The sequence below is a fragment of the Camponotus vicinus genome, unplaced genomic scaffold, assembly GCF_025532165.1.
Source record: "Camponotus vicinus isolate PSW18456_S1 unplaced genomic scaffold, iyCamVici1.0 SCAF_6, whole genome shotgun sequence".
Classification (NCBI taxonomy): Eukaryota; Metazoa; Arthropoda; class Insecta; order Hymenoptera; family Formicidae; genus Camponotus; species Camponotus vicinus.
In genome coordinates this window covers 12,736,687-12,764,513 of record NW_028141978.1, presented here as the reverse complement: position 1 = coordinate 12,764,513, position 27,827 = coordinate 12,736,687, and the positions used below count along the sequence as shown (strand labels likewise).

The 27,827-nt window shown below is 29.6% G+C and overlaps 1 protein-coding gene across 4 annotated transcripts in view; it reads left to right on the top strand.

Moving 5' to 3' along the window:
* Nucleotides 1-4,771: 4,771 nt before the first annotated feature.
* Nucleotides 4,772-27,827, top strand: part of LOC145972624 (putative fatty acyl-CoA reductase CG5065) — a 40,706-nt gene continuing 17,650 nt past the window's right edge. The window contains exons 1-2 of one of the 4 annotated variants that reach the window (XM_083101357.1): nt 4,772-4,933; nt 15,140-15,212. Coding sequence is in view for 1 of the 4 variants with exons in the window: in XM_083101356.1 (XP_082957482.1) it covers nt 18,002-18,018 (17 nt within the window). In the remaining 3 variants the exon portion in view is untranslated. Of the gene's footprint in view, nt 4,934-15,130; nt 15,213-17,286; nt 18,019-27,827 lie in introns of those variants that run through there. The other 3 variants (XM_083101358.1, XM_083101355.1, XM_083101356.1) reach the window with 3 other exon arrangements.

Below are 27,827 nucleotides of genomic sequence, written 5' to 3'. Positions count from 1 at the left end.
CAATTTAAAATTTTGCTCGGTGATCAATCAATTATATATAATTTTTACATATAATTTATTTATATATATAATTTTAAATTTCAATTAATATTAATTAAATTTTTAATATGGCAGAAAAAGTGCAATAGATTTAAACTCTATTTGTAAAGATTTTAATCTTTTATTAAAAATTAATACCTGATTAATTTCACTACAAAATGCTAATTCCCCTTCTTCTGAATTAATAATTTTTTTTCATGATTTTACTATACTTATTTTAATTTTATTATATCTATAATTTTATTTTCTATAATTTTTTTATTTTTTAATAAAATAACTAATCGATATTTACTTCAAGGTCACTTAATAGAAATAATTTCAACTATGTCACCAATGCAAATATCAATAAAATATCGGTGAAATATCAATAAAAATTTTTTTATTTTTTAATAAAATAACTAATCGATATTTACTTCAAGGTCACTTAATAGAAATAATTTCAACTATGTCACCAATGCAAATATCAATAAAATATCGGTGAAATATCAATAAAAGTTAACAATTTTTGACAATATGCATCTTTACAATTAAATCTTACAAACCCCAAAAAAATCTAGATAAATTCTAGAAAAATTGATTGTAGACTACAATATAATTACTTATTTGTTTCCCAAATTTAATTCACAAGTAACTCTGTTTTTAATTGCATATAATTTGAGAACTATTAGCATATCAATATTTTCGTTGAAGAAAAATAAACTGAAAATTTGGCAGGAAATCTATCGATAAGATTAAGAGATGTCGAGTACTTTGTGAGATATAATGAATTATTAATTTTCTCATATCAGATTTTTTTGCATGTTATTGTTGTGTCATGTTATATTGTGGATATACATAATCTTTTTATAAGGCTAAATATAATATTTTTGTATTTTTTCATCTTCCTTTTTCCTCTCTTATTTTAGTTTATATGACACATTGATATATTACGTGGCCAACATGATGATACACACATTATATTATACGCGCGTTTAATCACGTATGTCGCAAATTTTTGATCGAATTTATAACTTGATATTTCGGTAGCAAAAACACATATAATGTTTGGAACTGTTTAGCAAACAGAAGATCTTTCGAATAGTTGCGCGTGAAGCCGTCATACCTTATGCAGCGAAATTCGAAGAAACGCTTAATAAAAGATGTGAAACATCGTTTCGGCACTCGGGGAAGGGGGGAGGTTTGTTTAAAGGGTGGACATAGGCGTAGCTTGTTGAAATCAGAAATGTAGATGCCCTCATATCTACACAATTTACATTCATTCCATTTAATAACAAATTCATCATAAGATTAATAATTATTTGAATAATGATTATTTGAATAAGTTAAAAAAAGACAGAATTATTGGAGTATTATTTTAATCGTAATTGTATACAAATTTAAATCCACTATTAGAATAAACGTATATATGATAATGGAAAATCCATCAGGAAGAAATTTCTGTCGTTCACCGATAAACGATCTCTAATCGAAGATATTTGTAATAAATTAACTGTCATATGTGAATGACACATAAATTAAAGTAAGAGAGAGGAGAGGAAGATAAAAAAATTCATTACACGTACATTATGTGTTCGGAATCTGATTAATTTAATGATAAAATGGCTTTATCTCTCTTCTACAATTCTAGGCGTTCAATGTTTATTAATATTTTGTACAGCGATGCGCTGTGTTATTTATTTCCGTAGCGTATTTTAAGAAAAGAAGCGCAATTCTGCGTCGATGTATAGCACTGAAAATATCACGTATATCATAAGAGACGTGGAACAATCGATGCAACGCTTGATGCAACAGATGATAAAAGGTGAAAGAAATATATAGATTCGTTTTTGCACGCATTGCTGTTAATTTGTACGGTATCTCCGTTGTAAAAAAAATTAATACGATCGATATTTTATCTACAATCAATGAAGGAGACACATTGCACATATATTCGCATCTATTTCTCATCTACATTTTTTGTCTCGCGTCGTTGATAAGCGTATGAACTTTACCATATTTGGCTCGCCGTCGTAGTATTAATTAAATTCAATTAATCAAACGAGGAATCTCTCCTTCTATCTCTCTCTTAACTATGTATTAACTATTATACCATTCTCACACAGACGTTACAATAAATCTCGTTGTATTGCACATTACGAGGAAGACGCACTCGCATGTGAGTGATGAGTGAGCACAGCATGTAGAGATAATTAAGACAAATATAAACAAGAACGTGTCGAAGACGTGTCTGATTCGAATTATCATAATTACGATAAGAAATTTGCGACGTTTTCGCGATCGTTTTATTATTCTCTTGCATAGTAATTTTGTCATTTGTTTACTATTAAGAATACTAGAAACTCTAGAAATATTTTAAGATCGGAGAAAAAATGCATTTAATTTATTAAAGGCGATATCCGCCTTAACAAGAAGTCTCATTGCTAAACGATTCCGTTTTGCGTCTCGAAAGAGAAGAATGTCATTGTGCCATTTGTTAATGGTAATGAAATACTTAAATCGGGACTAACATATTAATGCAGTTACCGGATGATTTAGTACGTTTAGTTTCAATGCCGAGAATCTGTAATAATAGGATAGTTGTCCACTTTATTTTATCCCAACTCGGAAAAAATCCACGTATAATTAAAAAAAAAATATATATATAATTAAAAAAATATATATTTAATATGTAATATAATTATATATATGTCCATATATCTTCTCTTCCTCTTTTATAATCTTTATTCATACAAGAAAATTAATAAAAAGAATAATTCTTTATTCATACAAGAAAATTAATAAAAAGAATAATTAGAAAAATTATTTTTGTATTTTTTTAGAGAAAATGAAATTTGGAGAATAAATCACTATAATATATAAATGTAAATTTATATTCAAATTATCCTTCTAATTATGTATAAATTATTTTCTTTTAATTCTTATATATGTTATATTTGATTATGTATGAACTTTTTTCTTCAGGAATATAACTCAGAATATAACTATTTGGGGAAAAGATTTGCATAATTTACAACTGGGTAATTAATTCGAGCTATTGTACCATGTGTTATCAAAAATGACGTAAAAATTAAATATATTCGTAAGATCTCGTGGTCAATAATGCATACATCGTGTATGACGTAATACTTTTTAGTTCAACAGTAACAAGATTTCCTATTGCGTTATGGTACTCTCGTCCCTTCTTCGCATTTTCCCCACTTGGAAGTTAGATGATTCTATCGTTCAAGCAAAAACACGTTCCTCGATCCGGTTCGCAGCGGAATCTATTATGGACTCGCGAGAGCCAGTTATTAACACGTCGATTATTAATTAAAAAAGAAAATAAGTTTCTTACAAGATAAAAATCGGAGATTTAATGGACGTTTATATGATCTGAGATTTCCAGAGCAAAATTACAACTTATCAATTAATCATCGGAGCGTTAAATGACAAATTGTAGTTATAAATGTATAATTTTGCCTTTTCACGCGATGATTTATATTCAACGTTGTTCTTTCAACGTTAAAATGTATAGATGGTGTTCCCCTGAACACGAGCTTATAAGTCACTGGCGTGACTTCAAAATAGTGAAAAAAGGAAGATAATTTTGTATTTATAACTAAATGCGCTAATAATCATCGTATTTTTCCCATCACATTAGTGTCAGGTCACGGTGTGATAACCCGTGGAATTTTTTGGTATTAAACTCGAGGTGTGCGCACACAAGTAACAGAATTAGATTCTCGTGTGAAAATTGATTAAGCGCGATGATAAAGAATGATTAAATGTATCAAATATATCTCTGCGATAAGCAATATTATATATAATTATATACACTTATATGATTCGCGGAACACAACGCAAGTTATATAATTGGATCTCTTTATTCATATGTATAAGAAAATAAGAAGAATAATAATTGGAAGAATTTTACTTCTGTATTTTTTAGAGAAAATAAAATTTAAAGAAAATAAAAAATTGCCCATATATAATTACATGTATTTTATTTAAATATATAAATTTTATATATTTTATTAAATTATATATATAACATTAATTGTATATAAATTTATATTAAAATCTTTTTTTAATTAATTTCTTATTTCTGTATTTTTTTAGAGAAAATAAAATTTAAAAAAAATAAAAAATTGCCCATATATAATTACATATATTTTATTTAAATATATAAATTTTATATATTTCATTAAATTATATATATATAATATTAATTAAATATAAATTTATATTAAAATCTTTTTTTAATTAATTTTTAATTTCCTTTTATTTTTTTCTTTTGCATACGAACAGAGATTATGCTAGAGAAAAAAAAAGGGACGTATAATTATATATGAACCTATATCTACATACGTAATACTGCAACACGTATGATTATTTCACATTTGAGCGCGTAGACATAAGGAAAGAAAAAAAACCTCAAGATCTCTTTTGACCCTATTCTCTCTGGCTACGTCATATCTTTCCTCCGAGCCTCTCGATTCTCAATCAAGTAACTCTCTGGACTTTCCCAATCTCCGGCGCGCTTCTCATAGCGAGGCAATGACGTTGCCCGGATTAAAAATAGCCATAGTCATATTAATAGAGTACACGATGCGCATATTCGAAACAATGTGTGACGAGGCCGGAACCAGTGGGATCCGGAATTTCTTTAACGTCATTTCTCGTGAAAGTACTTACGTGCGAAACATCACGAGCATCAACGTCTGCTTAGTTAGACAAGAAGGAGAGGGAGTGTCTTCTTAGACAAGAAGATGGATCATCGCGCGGAGAGAAAGACAGATATCTTTTGTAGATGTGCTGTCGTTTTAAAAGTGTATCGTTCTACAGGTGTATCGTTCCGTTTTTTTCGTTGTATCTTTTGATTGATGCGCACGCGGCGCTTATATCACTCTTCCAAGTATGTATTGCTTCAGGCATTTAAGCAGTCGCGAGAGAGTCACTTACCATACGTAGAGGAAGGGGAAAGAAGAGAAAGGAGTTAGTCATAAGCATAAATGAGAGCGAAAACGAAGTGACGGAGGAGACATCCGGTAAAGATTTAAGCTCGTACGGATGCGAGCAATCGCGACGACTGAAAATGACGTAATAAATTTAGAGAAATTGCAATAGCGTGCGGAGTAGATTCGCATCATTGCCCGGATCTGTTTTGATCCAGGAAAGTTCTGTTACAACGAAAAGATTTTTTATTTAGCGATTTAACCTTTACCGGTAAAAAGAAGAAATTAAGACATTTAAGGTAGCAAGATTTTGATGCGAAATTTAATTCTAATGTAACGTAGAAGAACGCGAGGGGAGATGTAAAACATGATGTGAATTGAAATCAGTAGAATCATCGCAATGATCCGCGTAAGGTCGACACGTATCCTAGAATGTCCTTATCGGATTAAGAATATCTACTGTCCTTATTGTCATGGTTAATGTTGTCGTTGAATAATATGTGTTACAGGTAACAATTACACACAAATGTATTTTATACTCTGCTTCTATTAATACGATGCTTTCAGTTGAATAATATATAATATGCGTATAACTCACATTATATAAAATATAGCAAACTATTTTTTTAAATACATGAATGATGTAAATAAGACACATTCTTGAAAGATTACCGTGTATACAGGGCAATCTAAAAAAAGGCTCTTGTAGCTTACCTCGAGAGCTTTTCAAAACACTATAATAAAATTTTCGAGCTATGAGACTTGAAATAATGTCTTAATTTTTACATAAACCATGAAATATCTAGTGAAATATTCATTTTTCGATTATCTTACCTTAATACTTTTATGTACAAAATAATGAGAGGAATCAATTGGTGTAAAGAAAACACATAATTATTTCGAAAAAAAAAATATATAATTGTTAATTGCAAATTACATATTTTTTCTTAAGAGATTATTCAGAGAAAATTAAGAGAAAATTAAGAGATTATTTCAAGCCTCATAACTCGAAAAGTACTCGATAAAAAAATACTTTATTACAGTGTTTTGAAAAGCTCTCGAGGTAAGCTTTTTTTTGAGGAAGAGATTGCCCTGACACCCTGTATATGTGAAAGCGCATACGTTTAACATGTATCCTATAAGAATTTCTTTCGTCACAATATAAAATTTCTATAGCTATTTTTCCAAGAAAAATATAAAGGAATGCTAGGAAATTTAAAATTTTTTGAGAAACAGACGTACTCGCATACGCATACAATATATATGTATGTACATGTGTGTGCAAATATAATAATTATAATAATACGAACTATAGAGAAAGTATTGGATCTCGCTTCTTCTAAAGAACTTCAAGTGAATGAAGTAAATATGTAGTATTTCTTCATTTCTGACATTTTTCAGATTTCTATCGGAGAAATCTTTTACGCGATAGAGAGGAAAATGAAAAATACTTGAGATTTTTTCTGAAGATAAGACTTGCCTGCGTCGCGATTCATATTTATCGGGACATTGAATACACATATGCATACATATTGTACATCATGAGTCATTTCTCGGTTTTCGCTTCAATATTGATTCCCCGATAAAGTCATGTATCGCTATCGCGCATTATTGTTACAAGTAGTACGGCGCCACAGATACGGCTTTTGAATTTAACAATATGATAGGGGAATTTTGAGCTCTTGATAATTGTGTATTGCGATATCTCCACCTTGTGCATTCTCAATATATACTTTCGCCACGAAGAATACATACGCTTTGCGATCGATAATCGTGTGCGAGAGATAATGTATGTATGCATAAGCACTTGTGAATTGTGACTAATATTCATTGAAAAAAATCATTACTCTCGAAAGCCATAAATGGACTTTTACAGAGAAATATTCAATTAGCTATATAATTATGTAATTACTATTTTTAATTGGGTAAATTCTTTCGAAACAAATCAAAATTGAACTTGAACAAATTGTCTTTCTTATCGATACAGAAACATAATTTATAATTTTAAAAGTGTAGGGGTCATCATTTTAATATAATAAAAAAAATAAAATTCTTAGGTTTTTAATTTATGTTTTTTTCGAAAGGAGTTTTACTAGAATAATGAGATTTTTGCAATTAAAATGATATCAAACACAACACAATTTGGATAATTTTCAATTAGATGTATAAAAATTTTATAAAATTAACTTAAAATTATCCAAATCGTATCGTGTTTGATGTTGTCCGCTATAAAAGTGTCATTAATTAAAATTATTTTCGAAAAAAGGCAAATTAAAAATATTAAACTTTAGAGAATTTTTTTACTATGTTAGCAAAAAATAATATTATATTTACAAAAATAATAAAACAAATTGTTTTCTTTTTCAATGTTTTTTACATCTAATTAGGATATTCGAGTATTACCCAAGTACTCGAGTATATTTAGTATTTCGCAAGTGAATTTGAGTGCTTCTAATATTTAGATGTACATCAGGATAATTTCTTGAAATTTTATGCTATGTTATATCGTTTTCGAGTTATTTTTGTAAAGAATCTTCTTTTCGCGTTACATTTCCCGATATACTGCCCTGTCTTGTGTATATTTCTTTGTATGATTCTATATTTCAACGAATATAGAATATATCTTTGGCACATTCCGCGAATTTCTATCAAAAAATTTCAAAATATCAATAATTGCAAGAATTGTTAAGTGTCAGATACGAAGAAAGATTATGCTATACAAATATTTCTAACATCAAAAACCAATTTGGAAATTAGGAATACTTCAATAGCTCAACTTTTTCTTGGAAAGAAGGACACACAAGTTCGTCCAAGGATGGAATACATGATGACACAGCCCAGCAAACACCAAATAACAGTTATATAACTATTAATTATAATTTCCCACTCAACAATATAACTGTTACATGTTATGTAACATGTAACAGTTATATTGTTGAGTAGGAAATTACAACTAACAATTATATAAATGTTACTTGGTATTTGCTGGAAGTAAACATTAAAATTTATAAGATATGCATAACAAGGAAAATAATAATGAAAAGTGTTAGAATTTATTTATATTATATATATATATATATATATATATATATATATATATATATATATATGTATATATTTAATAACTTTCTCTCACTCTGCTTCTTGATGATATAAAATTGCATGAATGTTCGGCGCGAAATAATCTTAATGGAGCGATGCACTTATAAGAGTATTCCTTCGGATATAAGGGAAAATGTTAAAATATAATTGATCTCGGTTGCACGCGAAAGTTACAGAGTTTATCAGTAGGCACGCGACTCGGGATAACTAATAAAAATCCTGGAATGTGCGTCATATCTTCGGCAGCCGGTAATCTCGTTCGGAGTCGTGAACCCAGGAAGGTATTTCGCAATCGAACGGGTATATAAGATAACGCGCAAAATCTTGAATCGAATTTAAGTGCGAATCCGCTATCGGAACTTTCAGCCACGGAAATTTTACGTACTTATATGACTGGTGATACAGACGGATCAATCGAGACATAATTATCGCGGTGAAATTACGCAGCACAATATGAAGTACTTCGAAATAAAAGAGAGGCAACTATGAAATTATGAAAAATGGAGTCGGCAAATATAGTAAAATTGCCAATTTTTGCAAGCAAAAAGTTTAAAATTGCATGAGACTCAAAACAAGACAATATTCATAAAAATATTGTATTGGCATGGAAAATTTTCAACAATTTAAATTTTGTCCTGGTCTTGAGTGAATTTTAAAAAAACCTTGTATTATCTTGCCTCGATTTTATTATACATATACAGGGTGTCCCATTTTAAATAATACGCTCAAATATCTTCGAAACGGTGCGTTAAATAAAAATATGTTTCAAACAAAAGTAATATAGCTTGAAGAAGGCCATTAGATGGTGGCAATGATTTGACCTTGGAGAGTCATTTGAAGGTCACGTGAAGGTCACCGTCAATTTCTTAAACGGAACTCCCTATTTTTTATTGCATATTCTTGTAGCTTATCTCGAGGGCTTTCCAAAACATTATAATAAAGTATTTTTCCCTCAAGTACTTTTTGAGTTATGAGGCTTGAAATCATTTCTTAATTTTATATAAACCGTAAAATATCTTGTAAAATATTCATTTTTCGATTATCTTACCTTAATACTTTTATGTACAAAATAATGAGAGGAATCAATTGGTGTAAAGAAAACACATAATTATTTTTAAGAAAAAATATGTAATTGTTAATTGCAAATTACATATTTTTTCTTCGAAACAACTATGTATTTTCTTTACACCAATTGATTTCTCTCATTATTTTGTACATAAAAGTATTAAGATAAGATAATCGAAAAATGAATATTTTATAAGATATTTTACGGTTTATGTAAAATTAAGAAATGATTTCAAGCCTTATAACTCAAAAAGTACTTGAGGGAAAAATACTTTATTATAGTGTTTTGGAAAGCCCTCGAGATAAGCTATAAGAATATGCAATAAAAAATAGGGAGTTCCACTTAAGAAATTGACGGTGATCTTCACGTGACCTTCAAATGACTCTCTAAGATCAAATCATTGCCACCATCTAATGGCCCTCTTCAAGCCATACAACTTTTGTTTGAAACATTTTTTTATTTAACGCACTGTTTCGGAGATATTTGAGCGTATTATTTAAAATGAGACACCCTTTATAATTTTATATGTATATGTATATTTGTTGTCTTTACGAAAAGGCAGATGCCAGAATGCAGACGCAGCTTTCACATGCACACAATTAAAGAACCATGTATATGTAAACAAAGTTTTGTGTAGCAAAATAATTGCATAGAAAATTTTATATTGTTTACTTATTTATATATTTACTTACTTATATTGTTTTATTTATTGTATTAATTGTTCCTAAATTTGTTAATATAAAAGTTTCTATTTATTAAATAAAATTTGGTTTATGTTCGTACATAATATAATGATTTTTCCTCATCTAATTTATAAATAAATATTTTTTAAAAATCAATAATTTTGACAAGATCAATAATCTCTTGATAATCTTAATCATGGTACTGTCTTGTGATAACTAATTAAAAATCTTGTGTTGTCATAAATTTCGAGACAAGATAAAACATCATAAATCAAAATTAATCTTAATATTAATTTATAAAATAATCAAATATATATATATATATATATATATATATATATAACATTAATTTAAAAATAATATTAATTTATAAAATAATCAAAATATTAATCTTAATATTCGCGAGATTCTGAAAGAATTCGTCTCATTAACTTAATGTTTTTGATTTTTGGCAGATTACATTCCTCGTAGTTCGTTTAACTTGCGTTTTTCCTATTAGCATACTGACCAACAGAAATATATACATTGTATGTGTGTGTGTATATATATATACGTAAATGTATGAGTGTACGTATTGGGTCACATATAAAAAGTTCGATTCAATCTTTGATAAATGACTTAAAGCACATGTAAAGTCAAATAGAGTGTACTCTCTAATGAAAGCAACATTGTTAATAATGTCTATGTATTATATATCTGTGTAGAAACATACAACGAGAGACAGAGATTATTTCATTGATAAATATATATATATAAATTGTTTTTATATTAAAATTGATTTTAAACATACTAACTATTAAATTTATAATTAATAAGTAGATTCTTATAAAGATGAATATCAGGAATAATTATACATTGTATTTTCGCAAATTAATTTTTATTGAAGGGATTTATTTTAAAAATATATTATATGCACAAAAATATGTAATATAATAAGTTATCCAGTGAAATAGAGAATTAAATTTATAAAAAATGTTCGAATAAAATTTTCAAATTTTTATCGACAATATCTTGATAATCTTATAATAGTTTATTAATAATAATATTACTTAAAAGGGAATCTTCTCACCTGCCTGCGGCATTTACATAGATTCTATATACATATACTTCCTCGTTTTTATACCGCAAGTTATTTCAGGTCTGTTCTTCTCCAGAAACGGAAACGTTCCCTCACCTGCAATCATCCTAACTTCTCAGGCTCAAGAAAAACAGAGCCAGCAGCTGTAATTTTATTTCAACAAATGCTGGATGGAGTCAGTTAAGAACAAGAAGAATAGTCTTTGTTTTTTTCAATTTTGTTTCTCTTATGTAAAAACATAGTTATTATGTATCCAATCATAATCAGTTAATATTAATATTGTAAACTAATTAATATTAACTGTAAAATAATAATAGGAAAATTTTAATTGCCACACTCAAATTATTTAATTGTTTTAATAAAATATTTCTTGACTTATTAATTAGTGTATTAATTTAAAAGAAAATTATTAAATCTAAATTCTTTTAAATTTCTTTAAAATTCTTTTCTTTAAAATTTATTCAAATTATATATTTTCTTATTTATCTTTATTTCTCCTTAGATATAAAAATTTAAGAAAAAAAATAATAATAAATTAATCTTTATATATTTATAACTATTGATTTCATTTATTTCCCAAAATTTCATTTTCTTTAAATAAATATTGAATTCAATAAATAGTTTTAAATGTAACAATTGATCAAATATTTTTACTAAAATTTTTACTAAAATAGAATTGAATTAAATGTAATTTGCGCACAGTATAAAATTTATTAATACTAATCAACATATTAGCTAATTAATCCGCTAATTTTGTGTAATACAATTACACAAAATTTAAAAAATCAGAAAATAAATAGCTTAAAAAATTTAGATTTCATTACTTTGTTGTACAATGTAATATAATTTATTTTTTCTTATTAAAAAGATTTAAAAATTGTGTACATAAGAAATAAAAATTTTGTAAATAAGAAATAAAAATGTAAGAATTTTAATATATATTTACTTAGATTATTTAAATGAGAAGAGCTTGAAATATTATTAAAAATAAATAATAAGACAAAATACACAGGACGATTAAATGAAAATTATGAATTTTTTTGTAAAAGCACGACTAGCGCATTCTCTTGGAGAATTATTAAACTAGTTAGTATCGACGTTCATCTCGAATATGTGCAAATATTTAAATGTAGGATCGAGTTATATAAAAGTGGTTATCGAATTATTTAAACTTTCGTCGAAAGTTCTTTTTATCGTGTCGCGATTTTCAAGATGCAACAATATCTGCTATTAATTTTCATTTAAATCTTAAAAATCCACAACTAAAATATTTAAAATATTGAAAGATACATTCGGAGATAATCAATTATTTAGATGACAAGATTTGTTCAAGAAGAAAATGCGTTTGTGCATTTTATTTCCTATTTCTTTATGAATTTATTATCACGCTATTTTTCTTTCAAAAAAAGAATTAATTTCTTGGCATCTCCTGTTCTCACCAGATCTGAACTTTTTGCTCTCTGAGAAACTTGCAAATTATGTTTAAAAATTAATATTTTGGAGATACACCAGCGTTCAAAAGAATGCGACAAGTAACCTGAATCGGTATCATGTTCAAGAAGCTTATCAAACAATTTCAAATCATTGTATGTTGATTGTAAAGCATATATAGAATTGTGTTAATGGGATTGTTGTAAATTTTTTTATATAATTATGTGCTATATTTTTGAAATTTACTTAGTCTGGAAATTTTATTTACTCTACTATGTAAGAGCAAATATATAACAGATAAAGAAATGCAAAAAAATTAACTATGCATTATAAAAATCGAAATAAATTACAGACTAACGAATAAATAAAACAAAACTATTTTTCAAATCAATTTTTCTTTAATTTTACTTAATTTTATATTTTATTTATCGCTGAAAAAAAAATATTATCACTGAAAATCTTTTTAAATTTGGCAACATGCAAAAATTATTAAATCACAATGTCTACTGTTATTACTAATAAAAGCAAAAAGTGAAAATGACTTTGATAAAGAAAATTAATAGAATTATTACAAAAGAAACATTGTTTAAATTTATCTATAAAACAATACATCCACTCTATTAATTTAAAAATTAAAGAAATGATTTTAGTAGCTCATTGCACATAATCGAAATAATCCTGTAAATATAAAATCATAAAAATGTTCAATTTCTAAAGATACATTAATTAATTAAATAATTAAAGATAATTATAAATTAAATAAATAAAGATTATTAAAATTTTAAAGATTAATAAAATTTTACATTAATAAATTAGATAATTATAAAGTAACAGTAATTGTTACATTTTATATAACAATAAGTAAATAATTATATTGTGCACTAGTATTAGAATAATTGGTTTTGTTACCAAAAACGGATGAAAGGATTTAATTTTAAAGATATAACCATAGACTGAGAAAATAATTCTCGAGAAAATATTTCTACAATGTTCAAAAACCATCACAGATGGTCTCTGTTCATGGTATCCTAAAATAGTTATCTTAGGAAAATTCAATCTTCTCGTTGTTTTCTTACATACGTGTTTTTTTTAAATTCCTTTCTGGTGAATGAAGTTAACGATATAATAAGATAAAGTTAAGAAAAACACAGGTTGCAATTGTTTTTAAGTAAGTTTTATCAATGCCCTGATGGTTGATTTTCGAAAATCGAGAAAATAAACTCTTCAACAGATCACATGTATTCTCTAAGAAAAAAAAACTCGATCAGTTTGTAATCTCAGTATATGCAAGAAAAATAATCGGAAAAATAATCGAAAAATAATTATGAAAATAATTTTAAATTTATGTAAATATTTATATTTATGTAAATTTATGTATTATATTTATGTAAATTTATGTATTATATTTATGTAAATTTATGTATAGGCAATTTTTTGCCTCATTTCTTCATTTTTTCAAATCTATTTTATATAACATTCCTTGCAATTACCCTCACTTTCTGTTTAACCTCAATTTTAATTCCGACCCCGTTACTTTATTACTTAATTGCTCAATAATCTTTTCGTTGATTTGAAAATTATACGAAATGATCATCCGATGTATCACTTGCTACGTAGAGATACGTATTAATTGTATTAATATACATTTATTAATATACATATGAAAGTCAGTTTATTGTACCTGCATGCATTAACATATTTAATCTCTTTAACTAAAATAATTATTATGTAATTGTTATTTGTTGTTTATGTCAATAACAATTAGATTGTATTGTTGTCATTAAAAGTGTTTTCAAATGAATAGTACACCAATGTTCATTTCGTATGGAGGGAACGAATTCTCTAGAGAAAATGCATTGCTAAATCGTTCCATTAATATTCTACAATCCGAAAATTGTTGACTGTTTCACGTTTGTTTGTAACTGAAAATTGTTTCCGTTTCAATATTTGTTTGTAATAAAATTGCTAAATTTTATTATATTTTTTTTTTTATTTTTCTTTGTAAAATACACTCTCGCAATTTGTCGGTGAAATTCTGGGACACACTATATAGAGGATCTTACAAATTTATATTACCAATGAAGAGAGGGAAAGCGATTTCGCGGGAAAGAAAAGTCCATACATAATCAAATATATATATTTCATAAATATATATATTTTTATATAAAATAATTAAGAAAATAATTTTAATATAAATTTATGTATATGTAATTTTTATATAAATAATTTTAATATAAATTTATGTATATGTAATTTTTTGCCTCATTTCTTCAAATTTCACTTTTTTTACAAATTTATATTGCCAATGAAGCAGTTTCGCGGAGAAGAAAGTCCATACATAATCAAATATATATATATATATTTTTTTTTTTTTTGGATTGTAGAATATTAATAGAACGATTTAGCAATGCATTTTCTCAACAGAATTCGTTCCTTCCATACGAAATGAATATCGGTGTACTATTCATTTGAAAACACTTTTAATGACAATAATACAATTTAATTGTTATTGACATAAGCAACAAAAAACAATTACATAATAATTATTTTAGTTAAAGAGATTAAATATAATGCATGCAGGTACAATAAACCGACTCATATGCATATTAATAAATACAATTAATATACAATTAATATACACTTAATATACAATTACTATACGTATCTCAGCAAGTGATACATCATTAATGAGCGAGTAATAAAGTAATAAAATACCGAGGTTGGAATTAAAATTGAGGTTAAACAGAAAGTGAGGGTAATTGTAAGGAATGTTATAAGATAGATATATATGAGGTTTGTGTTTCAGTTGTGGAAGTTACAGCGGCGACGACGCATAAGCGGAGGTATAAACGGCGGTTTTGCATTTACACGAGATCCGGGTAAGGAGAATGGAAGTGTGCCTTGCATGAATTCAGCCGAAGAAAGTTCTTCCGTGTTTGTCCGGCCGGTTTGCGTTGCATAATACTTTCGTTGCAGAGGAAGGAAAGTGTCTCCTTCTCTCTGTCCTTCTTTCTTTCCGTCGTCCCCACCCCCACCCCCTCCCCCTCCCTCTTTCCCACCCCTTTGTCTGCTGCAGTTGCAGGGAATGCAGGTACGCGTCCGGCAGGTTTCTCATACTTTCTTATTCTTGCATGTAACAGTTAAAGTACATATACATCCGCGCGAGGGACTTTGATAATCGAAACTTACTTGTTATCGGTATTTTTATTGTGCCGTCGATGTAAATGTAAGTGATTATGCGTATGAATGTGTGAGATTTGAAAATGAATAAAGAGAGTGACACACAACCGGGGGATAAAATCGTTTTCTCATGACGGGGACGCGCGCGAGCGGATGTTATCGGTAAATAACTCCGCGAGCGTATAAAACGAAGACTCGAGTTACAATTGAGTTAAAGGCAACAGCTGGCTCCAACAGATTCAATTACAGCTTCCGCTTAAATACACGACGGCGTATCTAGTGTTGAGCGGATTCCACTCATCAAGTTCTCCGAAACAACTCTGTCGCGCGTCTCTCTCTCTCTCTGTCTCGTCCAGGATCTGTAGAATATTTTTGCCCGGACGTACTCCAATCTATCTACCTGTTGACGGCTCGTCTTCAACGTTGCTATTATATATGTTAATATAGTTGTTACTTCGAAGCTACATTGTTATAATTTTCCTCTCCTCTTAACCTAGTCCAACGATGTGTCAAACGCTGAATTTTGCACGAAACGATGTTCTCGGTGTGACGGCTTTCTACGTGCGACAATACCCAGCAAACACCAAATAACATTTATATAATTGTTACTTGTAATTTCCCACTCAACAATATAACTGTTACATGTTATATAACTGTTACATAATTGTAACTGTTGTTATGTAACTGTTACATAACATGTAACAGTTATATTGTTGAGTGTGAAATTATAACTAATAGTTATACGACTGTTATAATTTCCCACTCAACAATATAACTGTTACATAATTGTAACTGTTGTTATGTAACTGTTACATAACATGTAACAGTTATATTGTTGAGTGGGAAATTATAACTAACAGTCATATAACTATTAGTTATAATTTCCCACTCAACAATATAACTGTTACATGTTATGTAACAGTTACATAACAACAGTTACAATTATGTAACAGTTATATTGTTGAGTGGGAAATTATAACAGTCGTATAACTATTAGTTATAATTTCCCACTCAACAATATAACTGTTACATGTTATGTAACAGTTATATAACAACAGTTACAATTATGTAACTGTTACATGACATGTAACAGTTATATTGTTGAGTGGGAAATTATAACTAACAGTCGTATAACCATTAGTTATAATTTCCCACTCAACAATATAACTATTACATGTTATGTAACAGTTACATAACAACAGTTACAATTATGTAACAGTTATATTGTTGAGTGGGAAATTATAACAGTCGTATAACTATTGGTTATAATTTCCCACTCAACAATATAACTGTTACATGTTATGTAACAGTTATGTAACAACAGTTACAATTATGTAACAGTTACATAACATGTAACAGTTACATAACATGTAACAGTTATATTGTTGAGTGGGAAATTATAACAGTCGTATAACTATTAGTTATAATTTCCCACTCAACAATATAACTGTTTCATGTTATGTAACAGTTACATAACAACAGTTACAATTATGTAACAGTTATATAACTGTTAGTTATAATTTCCCATTCAACAATATAACTGTTACATGTTATGTAACAGTTATGTAACAACAGTTACAATTATGTAACAGTTACATAACATGTAACAGTTATATTGTTGAGTGGGAAATTACAGGTAACAATTATATAAATGTTATTTGGTGTTTTGCTAGGTATAGATTACAAATAAGTTCGAGAACGACTTCGCGATGAGCCGATACAGGGGAGCAACGTAATCTATGCGAACGACGGCGAAGCAACCTGGAAGGCAACTCGATCGATTTTTCGTCCTCGGTCGGACCATCCGGATTCCATCCCCTTTCTCAACCCCCTACGCATGCGTTCGCTCCCGTTTATACCTCTCTTTCCGTCTCCCGTCAACGTAAACGCACACACGCGTGCACGTTTCTCGCCATCTGTTCATCGCTGATAGGCGGTGTGCAACGCGCAAGACGAGGCGCGATTAGCGACGTCGACGAAGCCAAGCCAGTGCTTCTTGCCCCCTTTGTCAGGACGGTTCGCTTCTCTTGGCGGGCAGGAGAATCCCGAGGTGGTCGATCGAGGTCGCCCCTCGATAATCGCGTGGGCGCGACGCGTATCTCGGAGGGATCTCGGAAGTTTTCGGCCTCGTCCCCCCTTTCTTTTCCTCCCCGGTGAGTCTATTTTCACGGCGAATATCCGGACATCGCGCGCGGCCCTTCCCTTCTCTCCTTCCGGTCTCCCGTTCTTCGGTCGGTTTTTTTCGGCGATCGTCATGAGAGGAAGAGAGCGCGCCGAGGCGGCGTCGGGAATTAGACTCGCCAAAATGTGAGATCGATGCGCGAAAACGCACTCGTTCGCACGCGCGTGCACAAATCGCGATATCCTCACGTACACGTGTCGAAAAAAAGATACATGTCAACATACTCGCGCGAACGGAAAGACGGAACCGGGGAGAGACAGCGAGCGAGAGAATATCGAGGGACAGGGCGCCAGACGGACTAAGGGCATGTCAGTGCACGAACAGTGAGTCGACATACGTCACATACGATATCGCACTTTTCATTGGATCTTGACAGTGTTATCTTGATATGTGATGACACCCACTTTGCTCTATCGACCTTTTTCTCTCATGCGATTTATTTATTCTCAAAACACACTCTCGTGTCTGTCACTCCAGCTAGAAATATGTATCCACATCTTCGAAGTTAGAGATCTTACATACTTGAGTAATCTAATTATCGACATCCGTGTAACAATAAATCGTTCCGAAATTAATTTTGTCCCAATTGTGCTAATTAATCTAATTTTTTTAGGCTATTACGTGCTTTAGTTTTTGGAATAACATGATATTTTTTATTCGCTTTCATACTCCATTGGACGAGAATTCCGTTGCATAATTTCTACATGTAACCGCGATAAGATAAGATCATATCAAAAGATTGATGATAATGTGTGTAATTCCACTTTATGATGTACCAAGATAAAAAACTCATCAGATCAAAGTTATCTTTTTATTAACAAGCATCATTATGTCTAGATACATGATCTAATTATGCGATAAAAACAAATTATTGCTTCACAGACCAACATGAGAGAAAAAAAAGGCTTTGACTTTCGTTAAAAAAAAAAGAGAGAGAGAGAGAGAGAAAAAATTCACAACTTTTTTTATTTCCTCCCTCGAGTAAAGTCACTCTATATCGTAGATTAGATAGGTGTAAAGAACACATTATAAATTAATTAATTTCAACCATTCGTATATTCAAGGTTCGTACTGATATACTTTCGTATATACATGTAGATGAAAGTGTAACTTCTGGTATGGCTGGCCGATCGATATTTAGAGCGTATAACTCGATCGATCGCTTTCAAAGTTCTATATACCACGTGCAACGACGTCGACAATGCTGCGTTAACCCTCTCACTGAAGGGCATAGAATAAAAGACCATATTACTCACATATTAAGATATTAGATATTCAGTTATATATTTGAATATATATATATATATATGATTAATTAAATATATATATATATATATATATATATATATATATATATATATATATATATATATGGTTAATGATATTTTAATGTATTTTTTCTATTTTTTCTTAGTATAAAATTTAAGAATTAATTTTTTAAAAATCGAATAAAATGATTGATTCTCTACTCTTCAAATTAATACATTAACAAACACGATTGTATCTACATATTGATAAACTTCAAATCATGTAATATTGAATTCTGATAACCAGATGACCAGATATATATTATTGTTAATTTTTCATATTATAAAACCAAGTAATAAGAAAGAAAGGCTAAAAGATCGTGGCGCAAGATGTTAGAGCGTAAAAAATAATAAAAGACTCTAAGTAAGAGACATAATATATTAATAATCAGTTAGATATAAAAATACATACGTACGTTTCGATCTTTTCAAGATCCTTTTCAATGTTCAAGCAGTCGTTAGAAAATAAACAAACATTAAAAATTTTAAAATAATAATAACGGAGCGCGATTAAACAAAGACAGGCGCGATAAGACACAAATAGACATTGTGTACAATAATAACGGTCGCAAATTTTAAACGCTAACAATTGATGTGACGAATGAAAGCGCATACTCTCTAAATTTCTTAGAGTGAAATCTAACTCCAAACGAGTGAATATTCACTCCAAGTGATAGTGAAAATACTGCCACTCGTAATTAGTGAACATTCACTTTTCACAAAAGTGAACTGTTTAACTCTGAACGTAAAATGAATGTGTCACTCGGTTCGAAGTGAATAATTCACTCAATCAGAGTGGAATCATCACTTTCGTCAAGTTATTTTTCACTCAAATACGAGTGAACAGATTCACTCTTAGGAAGTGAGATTTTAAGCCGTCTTTCACTAATAATAAGATAACACGTTACGTATATGACGTGAAGCTTCGATTAGTTGAAATGAGAAGCAATCATTGCTTTTTACTTGAATTAATCGAAGCTGAACATCGCACACAACATGTTATATCATTATCGGTGTAAAAGCTGATTAACCTCCTTTTTTCTTGTCACAGCTATATAAATATATTTAACGTTACACACAAAAAAATATGTTTACACTCGTTCGAAATATGCTAAAATAAAAAGATATATTCCTAAGAAGTTACTTTAATATGTCTTGTATATGTCAAGTACACGTGCAACGAGTTGGTAACGTCGCGAGACAACGATACGACAGTGTTGCTAATGGCGGACTCATGCGCGTTTCACATGCGCTTTACTCACTCTTCATGAGTAAAAATTTTCACTCTATATAGAGTGAAAATGCTACATAGAGTGAAAATATTCACTCTACAAAATAGAATATACATATTTACTCTATTTTGCAGAGTGAAATTTTTACTCTACAACAAAAAGTGAGAAAAATTCACTCCTATGAGTGAAAAATCACTCTAACTAGAGTGACTTGACCAGTCACTCAATTTTTCACTCTAAGAAATTTAGAAAGTAGACAGTTAGTAAATTAAAAGGCTAATAATGTCTGGCCGCAAGCTAAATTTTCTGAAAGAAGGCCAACGTTCACCTCTCCATCAGCAAAAAGCGTAATAAAATCGCATACGTGAAATTATTTTTCGCAAATTTATATTGTGTGACGATCCCCGGATGAAAAAAAAGCCCCAAATTTTCCAAATAGGTCATGAAGTCGTGAGGATAAAAATGAGCTTGGTCAAAATTTTAAAAAAATCCAGGAGTCTCTCCGGGTAGAAAATCCACAAAAGAGTTGGTAGAGACAAATTAAATCCCTTAAACGATGAACGAGGTGGATGTCTATGTAAGAAAATACAAAAGAAAGAAAGAAAGCAATATATCAAGCAACAAAGAAGCATATGTCAAGCATAAAAGTAATCACAAAAAGTTGTTAACAAAAATGAAAAGATTAGTTATAAAAGCGACTAATGTACATAATATTACATAAATGGTATGGAAAAATTATTTAGAGCAAAATCAAGAGTCTGTGCTAGATACTTACAAAGATGGAAAACAGAGAAACGAGATAACAGGCGAACTAATCTAAACAAAGCAAAACTATATCTAAAGGCGAAGGATTGTGAAAAGACTGAACGATAACCGACAAAATGTGAAGAAGGAGTAGAAGGAGAGGAGGAGGGGAAAAAAGGCGGGGAAAGTAAAGTTAAGGGCAATATTTATTAATTAATTATTCGTCTGACTCCCATACAGTTGTTTCGTCTCATAGACTTCTGGGTCATGACTTTAATTGGGAGGACACGACAATTCTTGATGAAGAACCTTTGGTAATTATATATATTAGCGATTCCTCACCCATTTCAATGATCTTGAAATATGTTGTCAGGAGCATGATTCTGAACAACTTTTCCTTAGGCCTTAGTTTCCGAGATATTTATAAAAATATTTTATGGTTTTGCAATATTGTCACCATTATATGAAATAACTTTTTTGCATTATGTATTCAATTTTTGACAAAGTAATAATGTTTACCAAAAAGAGTTGTAAAGCGAGATCCTACCAGCGGGGTGGTTGCGGGAGGGGGGGCCGAAGGCCCCCCTTGCACCCCCCACGTGTGCGCGCGCGCGTGTGTGTGTGTGTGTGTGTGTGTGTGTGTGTGTGTGTGTGTGTGTGTGTGTGTGTAATATACATACATTTCTGATATTTTTTAATTTGTATAGAATTTAATACAATTTAATACAATTAAAAAATATCAGAAATGTATGTATATTACACACACACACGCGCGCGCGCGCGGGGGGTGCAAGGGGGGCCTTCGGCCTTCCAGAGAAAGATAGGGATGTATGTGGGAGGAGGTCGGACGTGTCTTTACGCCCATTTGATCAACGAGCGACAGAATCCATCCGTGGCAACGGCATTGACGCATATCCTGTGGAGAGAGCATTCACACATTTTTCAGCCTAACGAATAATTGCTAGAAAACAATATTCGCAGACTAGAAAAATATGTGAGGCGCAAGTGGCTAGATCGGGAATCGAACCCGAGTCTTCCGCTTTCCGGGCAACTGCTCTAGACCACTGAGCTATCCAGACCTCACACCTAATGCTGCTTTTTAACACAGTGATATGCGACTCCAGAGCGATGTTGGTATCTTGCTCGATGGATGCAATGCCGATTGCCATGGAGGATCCTTGAAAAGGTCGCTCGCTGACCAAATAAGTGCCGGTGGAGGTATTCGCGTACATGCTGGCTTCCGACTGGCCTTCCGTATAAAACGGCACCGACGAGCACAACGCCGTAGAGTGACCACATCCCCCAAGATCCCTCTAGTGTATACTAAAATCCCCACTGTACCAAATAGCAGTGGCGGATGGACCCTAAGATAGGGCCGGGGCAGGTAAACATTATTACTTTGTCAAAAACTGAATACATAATGCAAAAAAGTTATTTCATATAATGGTGACAATATTGCAAAACCATAAAATATTTTTATAAATATCTCGGAAACTAAGGCCGAGCGACGGTAACATGTATAAGGAAATGTTGTTCAGAATCATGCTCCCGACAACATATTTCAAAGTCATTGAAATCGGTTGGAATCGGAGGAATCGCTAATGTATATAATTACCGAACCTTTTTATAGAAAAAGATTGATTTCTGAGATGCTTCCCAGACAGCACACATGTCCAAAAGACATCTAAAAGACGACTTAAAGACGTCTTAAAGTCCTCTAAACTGTCCTTTAAGATATCTTTTGGCCTTTCTGTGCTGTCTGGGTTCTCATTAGCCAGCAAAAAAATGGGTTGAATATCATTAAAAAATGTCTTGCTTTTTCAAAGTCCCCCGTTCCTTTGCCTCCTACTTCCTAAATTCCGTTTCCCCTTCCCCTTAATCTTACTTTCCCTTTTTTCCCCTCCTCCTCTCCTTCTACTTCTTCACATTTTGTCGGTTATCGTTCAGTCTTTTCACAATCCTTCGCCTTTAGATATAGTTTCGCCTTGTTCGCCTGTTAGCTCGGTTCTCTGTTTTCCATCTTTGTAAGTATCTAGCACAAACTCTGAATTTTGCTCTAAATAATTTTTCCATACCATTTACGTAATATTATGTACATTAGTCGCTTTTATAACTAATATTTTCATCTTTGTTAACAACTTTTTGTGGTTACTTTTATGCTTGACATGTGCTTCTTTGTTGCTTGATATATTGCTTTCTTTCTTTCTTTTGTATTTTCTTACTTAGACATCCACCTCGTTCATCGTTTAAGGGATTTAATTTGTTTCTACCGACTCTTTTGTGGATTTTCTACCCATAGAGACTCCTGGATTTTTAAAAAATGTTGACCAAGCTCATTTTTATCCTCACGACTTCATGACCTATTTGGAAAATTTGGGGCTTTTTTTTTTATCGGGGGATCGTCACACAATATAAATTTGCGAAGAATAATTTCACGTATGCGATTTTATTACGCCTTTTGCTGATGGAGAGGTGAACGTTGGCCTTCTTTCAGAAAATTTAGCTTGTGGCCAGACATTATTAGCCTTTTAATTTACTAACTGTCTATACGCTTTCATTCGTCACATCAATTGTTAGCGTTTAAAATTTGCGACCGTTATTACTGTACACAATGTCTATTTGTGTCCTATCGCGCCTGTCTTTGTTTAATCGCGCTTCGTTATTATTATTTTAAAATTTTTGATGTTTGTTTATTTTCTAACGACTGCTTGAACATTGAAAAGGATCTTAAAAAGATCGAAACGTACGTATGTATTTTTATATCTAACTGATTATTAATATATTATGTCTCTTACTTAGTCTTTTATTAATTTTTACGCTCTAACATCTTGCGCCACGGTCTTTTAGCCTTTCTTTCTTATTACTTGGTTTTGTTATCATCCGGACCGTATATTGCTTCTATCATTGTATTTCCATATTATATAAGATGTTTCAGGTCAGGTTAGAGAAACTTCAGGATCTTATAGGAAATTGAATTTGGAACAAAAAAGTTCCTATAAACATAGGTCCGGAAACGCTTCGTTATAATTAATGACCGTCAAAAAATCGTTTATTTGATGATTTTTAAAAATAATCCCCTATTTATGAAAAAAGTAATGAAATAAATCTGATAGGTAATTAAATAACAAACTAAATTACATTATTTTCATTTCTCTGCCATGGTACAGTATTAGCTTATTCGTCGTGAACTAAACTGATTCTGAATGTTCATGTTCGAAATATAAACAAAAGTATCTATGTGATCTACGAACGTTACAAATGTAGTGTTTACATAAAGACCTTCGAAAGTTTGTTTTCACAGTTTCTGCTTTTTTCGTTGTTTTGAATATATTTTCTTTTGAACGCTTTATCAGAATTACATAAATGAAAATATGAAATAAATAAAACATTGATAATAATTAATAATTAATTTTTACTAATAATTAAAAATTGAATAAATGGAATATAACAATTATAAAATACAAAAAATAATAATAATAAGATAATTACATCATATAATAATAATAATAATTACATCATATGAAGTATGTACACAATATTTCGCTTTTCCTAATCAATTTTAATGCTTTATTATTTTAAGAATGCATTTCAGTAAAACTTTCAGTTTAAATTTCGTCTCTAATCGATCATTTTTGTAAATACCTTTTATCTATTAGTAAAAATGAATGAGAAAAAACATACTTTCCAAATTTTAAGTTTTTTTTTAAATTATTATTTTAGCTTTATTCTTTATTTATTATTTTAACAATAATTACATTTGTCAAAAATTTCATTAAAATTTATTACAATAATATATAACATAAAATTTTCATATTTCAAAGCCATATTTACTGGACTTTTATTTTTCATATTGTATGTATTTTAGTAACATATTTTTTTTATACTAGTTTCTTTGTTTTACATTTTATTGATGTATTTGGTGGTGCATTTTTATAAATTTTTACAGATGACCAGTTTTTCACTGTGGTAATCTTGTATATTATTGCATAAAAGTATAATTTTAGAGATTTTGTACTTGCTATTAGATAGCACTATTGCTCTTTCGGTTATCTCATCTAACGGGTCTTTTGAACATTATCAGTTTGCAGCGCTTTTATATAAATAAGATAAGAAAACATTCAGCTGGTGTAATCTACTTTTCACATATCTCATAAGTGTGCATGTACACTTCAATAAGCAGTTAATTTATAGAAACAATGCTTTTTATCTAACGTAAGTTCGTTTTTATTCTAATTATGTTTGTGCACAATCGATTATATAACCTTTATTGTATTTACATCGACTAATGATTTATGTCTCGATTCGTTTATTACGTTCTTTTAATTTAATTTAAATTTCTTTTGTGACATTGAGAAGAATCGAAACATTTGTTCAGTTATATGTATATTATTTTAACACGTTTAAAAAATTCTAATTATTATGCATCATTTACTGTGTCTATTAGGCTCCAACAGCTTTTCTTTTTTCTTTTTATGAATAATTATTATTTATGAGCACCTCATTTTTTTGCTTTACTAAAAATAGATTCTGAAAATAGATTGAGAAAATAATTATTTTTAAGATGACGAAGATAACGAAGAAAATCGCTGAAATACATATTTTATAATTATATACATATTTTATACATACATTGATTTATAATAATTTGTAGTAATTCTTTTTTTGTTTTAATCGCGCACTTAAAGATTAGTATGTTTACAAAAAAATGCAACTGTGTTAATTTCATGCAAACGATACACTTTGATCTTAATCACACACGCCATTCTAAATATTTATCCCGCACATAAAACATGACTATATTTACATTACATTATTCACAATTATACATTACTATCACTTTTCTTAATTTTGCAATATGACGTCAATAGAGACTTATTGACGTAATATTGCAAAATTAAAAATAGTGATAGTAATGTATAATTGTGAATAATGTAATGTAAATATAGTCATGTTTTAATCTATTATTAAACTTAAATATCCTACCATATTATACATTCGATCAGTGCATACGACTGTTCGAATCATTTAATAAATCATCATAATGTGCGCATTTTATGCATTATTTTGACCAGCAACATTACATGATTTTTATTCACAATTTTTGTTTGTTTCCTCACAATTTAAATTTAATATAACAAACGGAATTGCAAGTGTTGTTCGATATTGTACGTTTAAATAATCTTCGAAAATATTCAAAAATATTACAAAAGAAATATTAAATGACAATTCTGATAGATTTGTAATGATATAGTGAATGTTTACTTAATATGTTATTCAAAGCAAAATTGATTTGTCATGGATTTATTATTAAAACATTTACATCAAACTTTGTACTAAGGTATCATTTACTCTTTATTTTATAACTTTCAGAATATAACAAATAATGAAAATTAAAATGTAATGATGTAATTGAATAATATTATATTATTACAATGACAATTCAACAGTCGATGTAATTTTTAAAACGGAAAATAACAGAATGAAAATAATTCATAATTAACGATATACACAGGCACACGAAATTCAAACAATTGTATATTTATACTTTCACTAATTATGAATTGCACAGTATAATAAATATTTGAGCAAGATTTATTATAAGCCACATATTTCTCAATAAAATTCAAATTTGATCAAAATAAAAAAAAATACATATATACATATGAATTACTAAAATGTTTATTAAAGTAAAAAAATATATCATAGATCACGAAAATATTCGAACTCTGTAACAATAAGTGAATGAATTATGCGCATTGCCTATATTTTTTGTGATTGTCCATGTGCTATAAACTCATATAAAACTATATAATTGTAGGTCATATTTCGTATCAAAAACACTAGATCACGATGTAGATCTCTAACTTTCCATGAAAAGTTGCAAGAGTAAGTAAAATTGCAATATTTAAGCTCTAATTATCGTAACAGAACATTAAACAATCAGGACAAAGATAATTACAACGTCGAACAAATTAGACGCAAATAATAAGCACATTTCGAAAGGAAATCATATCCAGTCTGTTTCATATTAATAACGAATATAGGGACAGGAATGTCTCAACACATGAATTTAGACACATGCATTAATGCTTCTGAGTAGTCACCGCAGTCATATTGAAATCGTCAGAAGCGAGAAATAATACACTGAGAATTCTTGCCATTTTTAAATAAAAAAATATTTTGAAAAAATAACACTATAGATCGCTTTAGTGTATACTTGTAAAATATTCCGAAAACTATGTTTTTCTCTTGACAGTTAATAAATAGCCTTAAAATGAGTAGTAAGCGAGAAAATACATAGTTTGACAACTGTTGAAAAGAGTGAAAAATGTTTTTTTACACAATGTATTTCTTGCTAAACTTGGTTTTCGGAACATTTTATGGCTTTCATAAACACGTTACACGTCACAGCACTAGTATAAAGTGAATAATAATGAAAGTGAATAATAATGGCACGCAAGAATTTTCAGCGTGTCATTTAGACTGTCACTTTTGACGTCTTATACTTTGTTGTTTTGTAGCGTGAGATGCTGCTTGAGAATTTCTGATATATGGTCATTTGTACTGATTTTTTTATGTCAAATGATATTGTTTTTTAATGACTTAATTTTATTTTATAATAATAATAGATTAATTTTTACAAATATTTATTTGATTAAGAAAACGTATCTTATTTTTCAAATAAGTAAAAACATTAGGTTTTATAATTCTATGTAAAAATGCAATAATTAAACAATTATTTAAATTTTTTTAAAAAAAGTAATTAATTAAATGTTGTCTGTATATTATTTATAATTTGTTAATATTAATTAATCACTATAATATACGATGTACATAATAAACGACAAA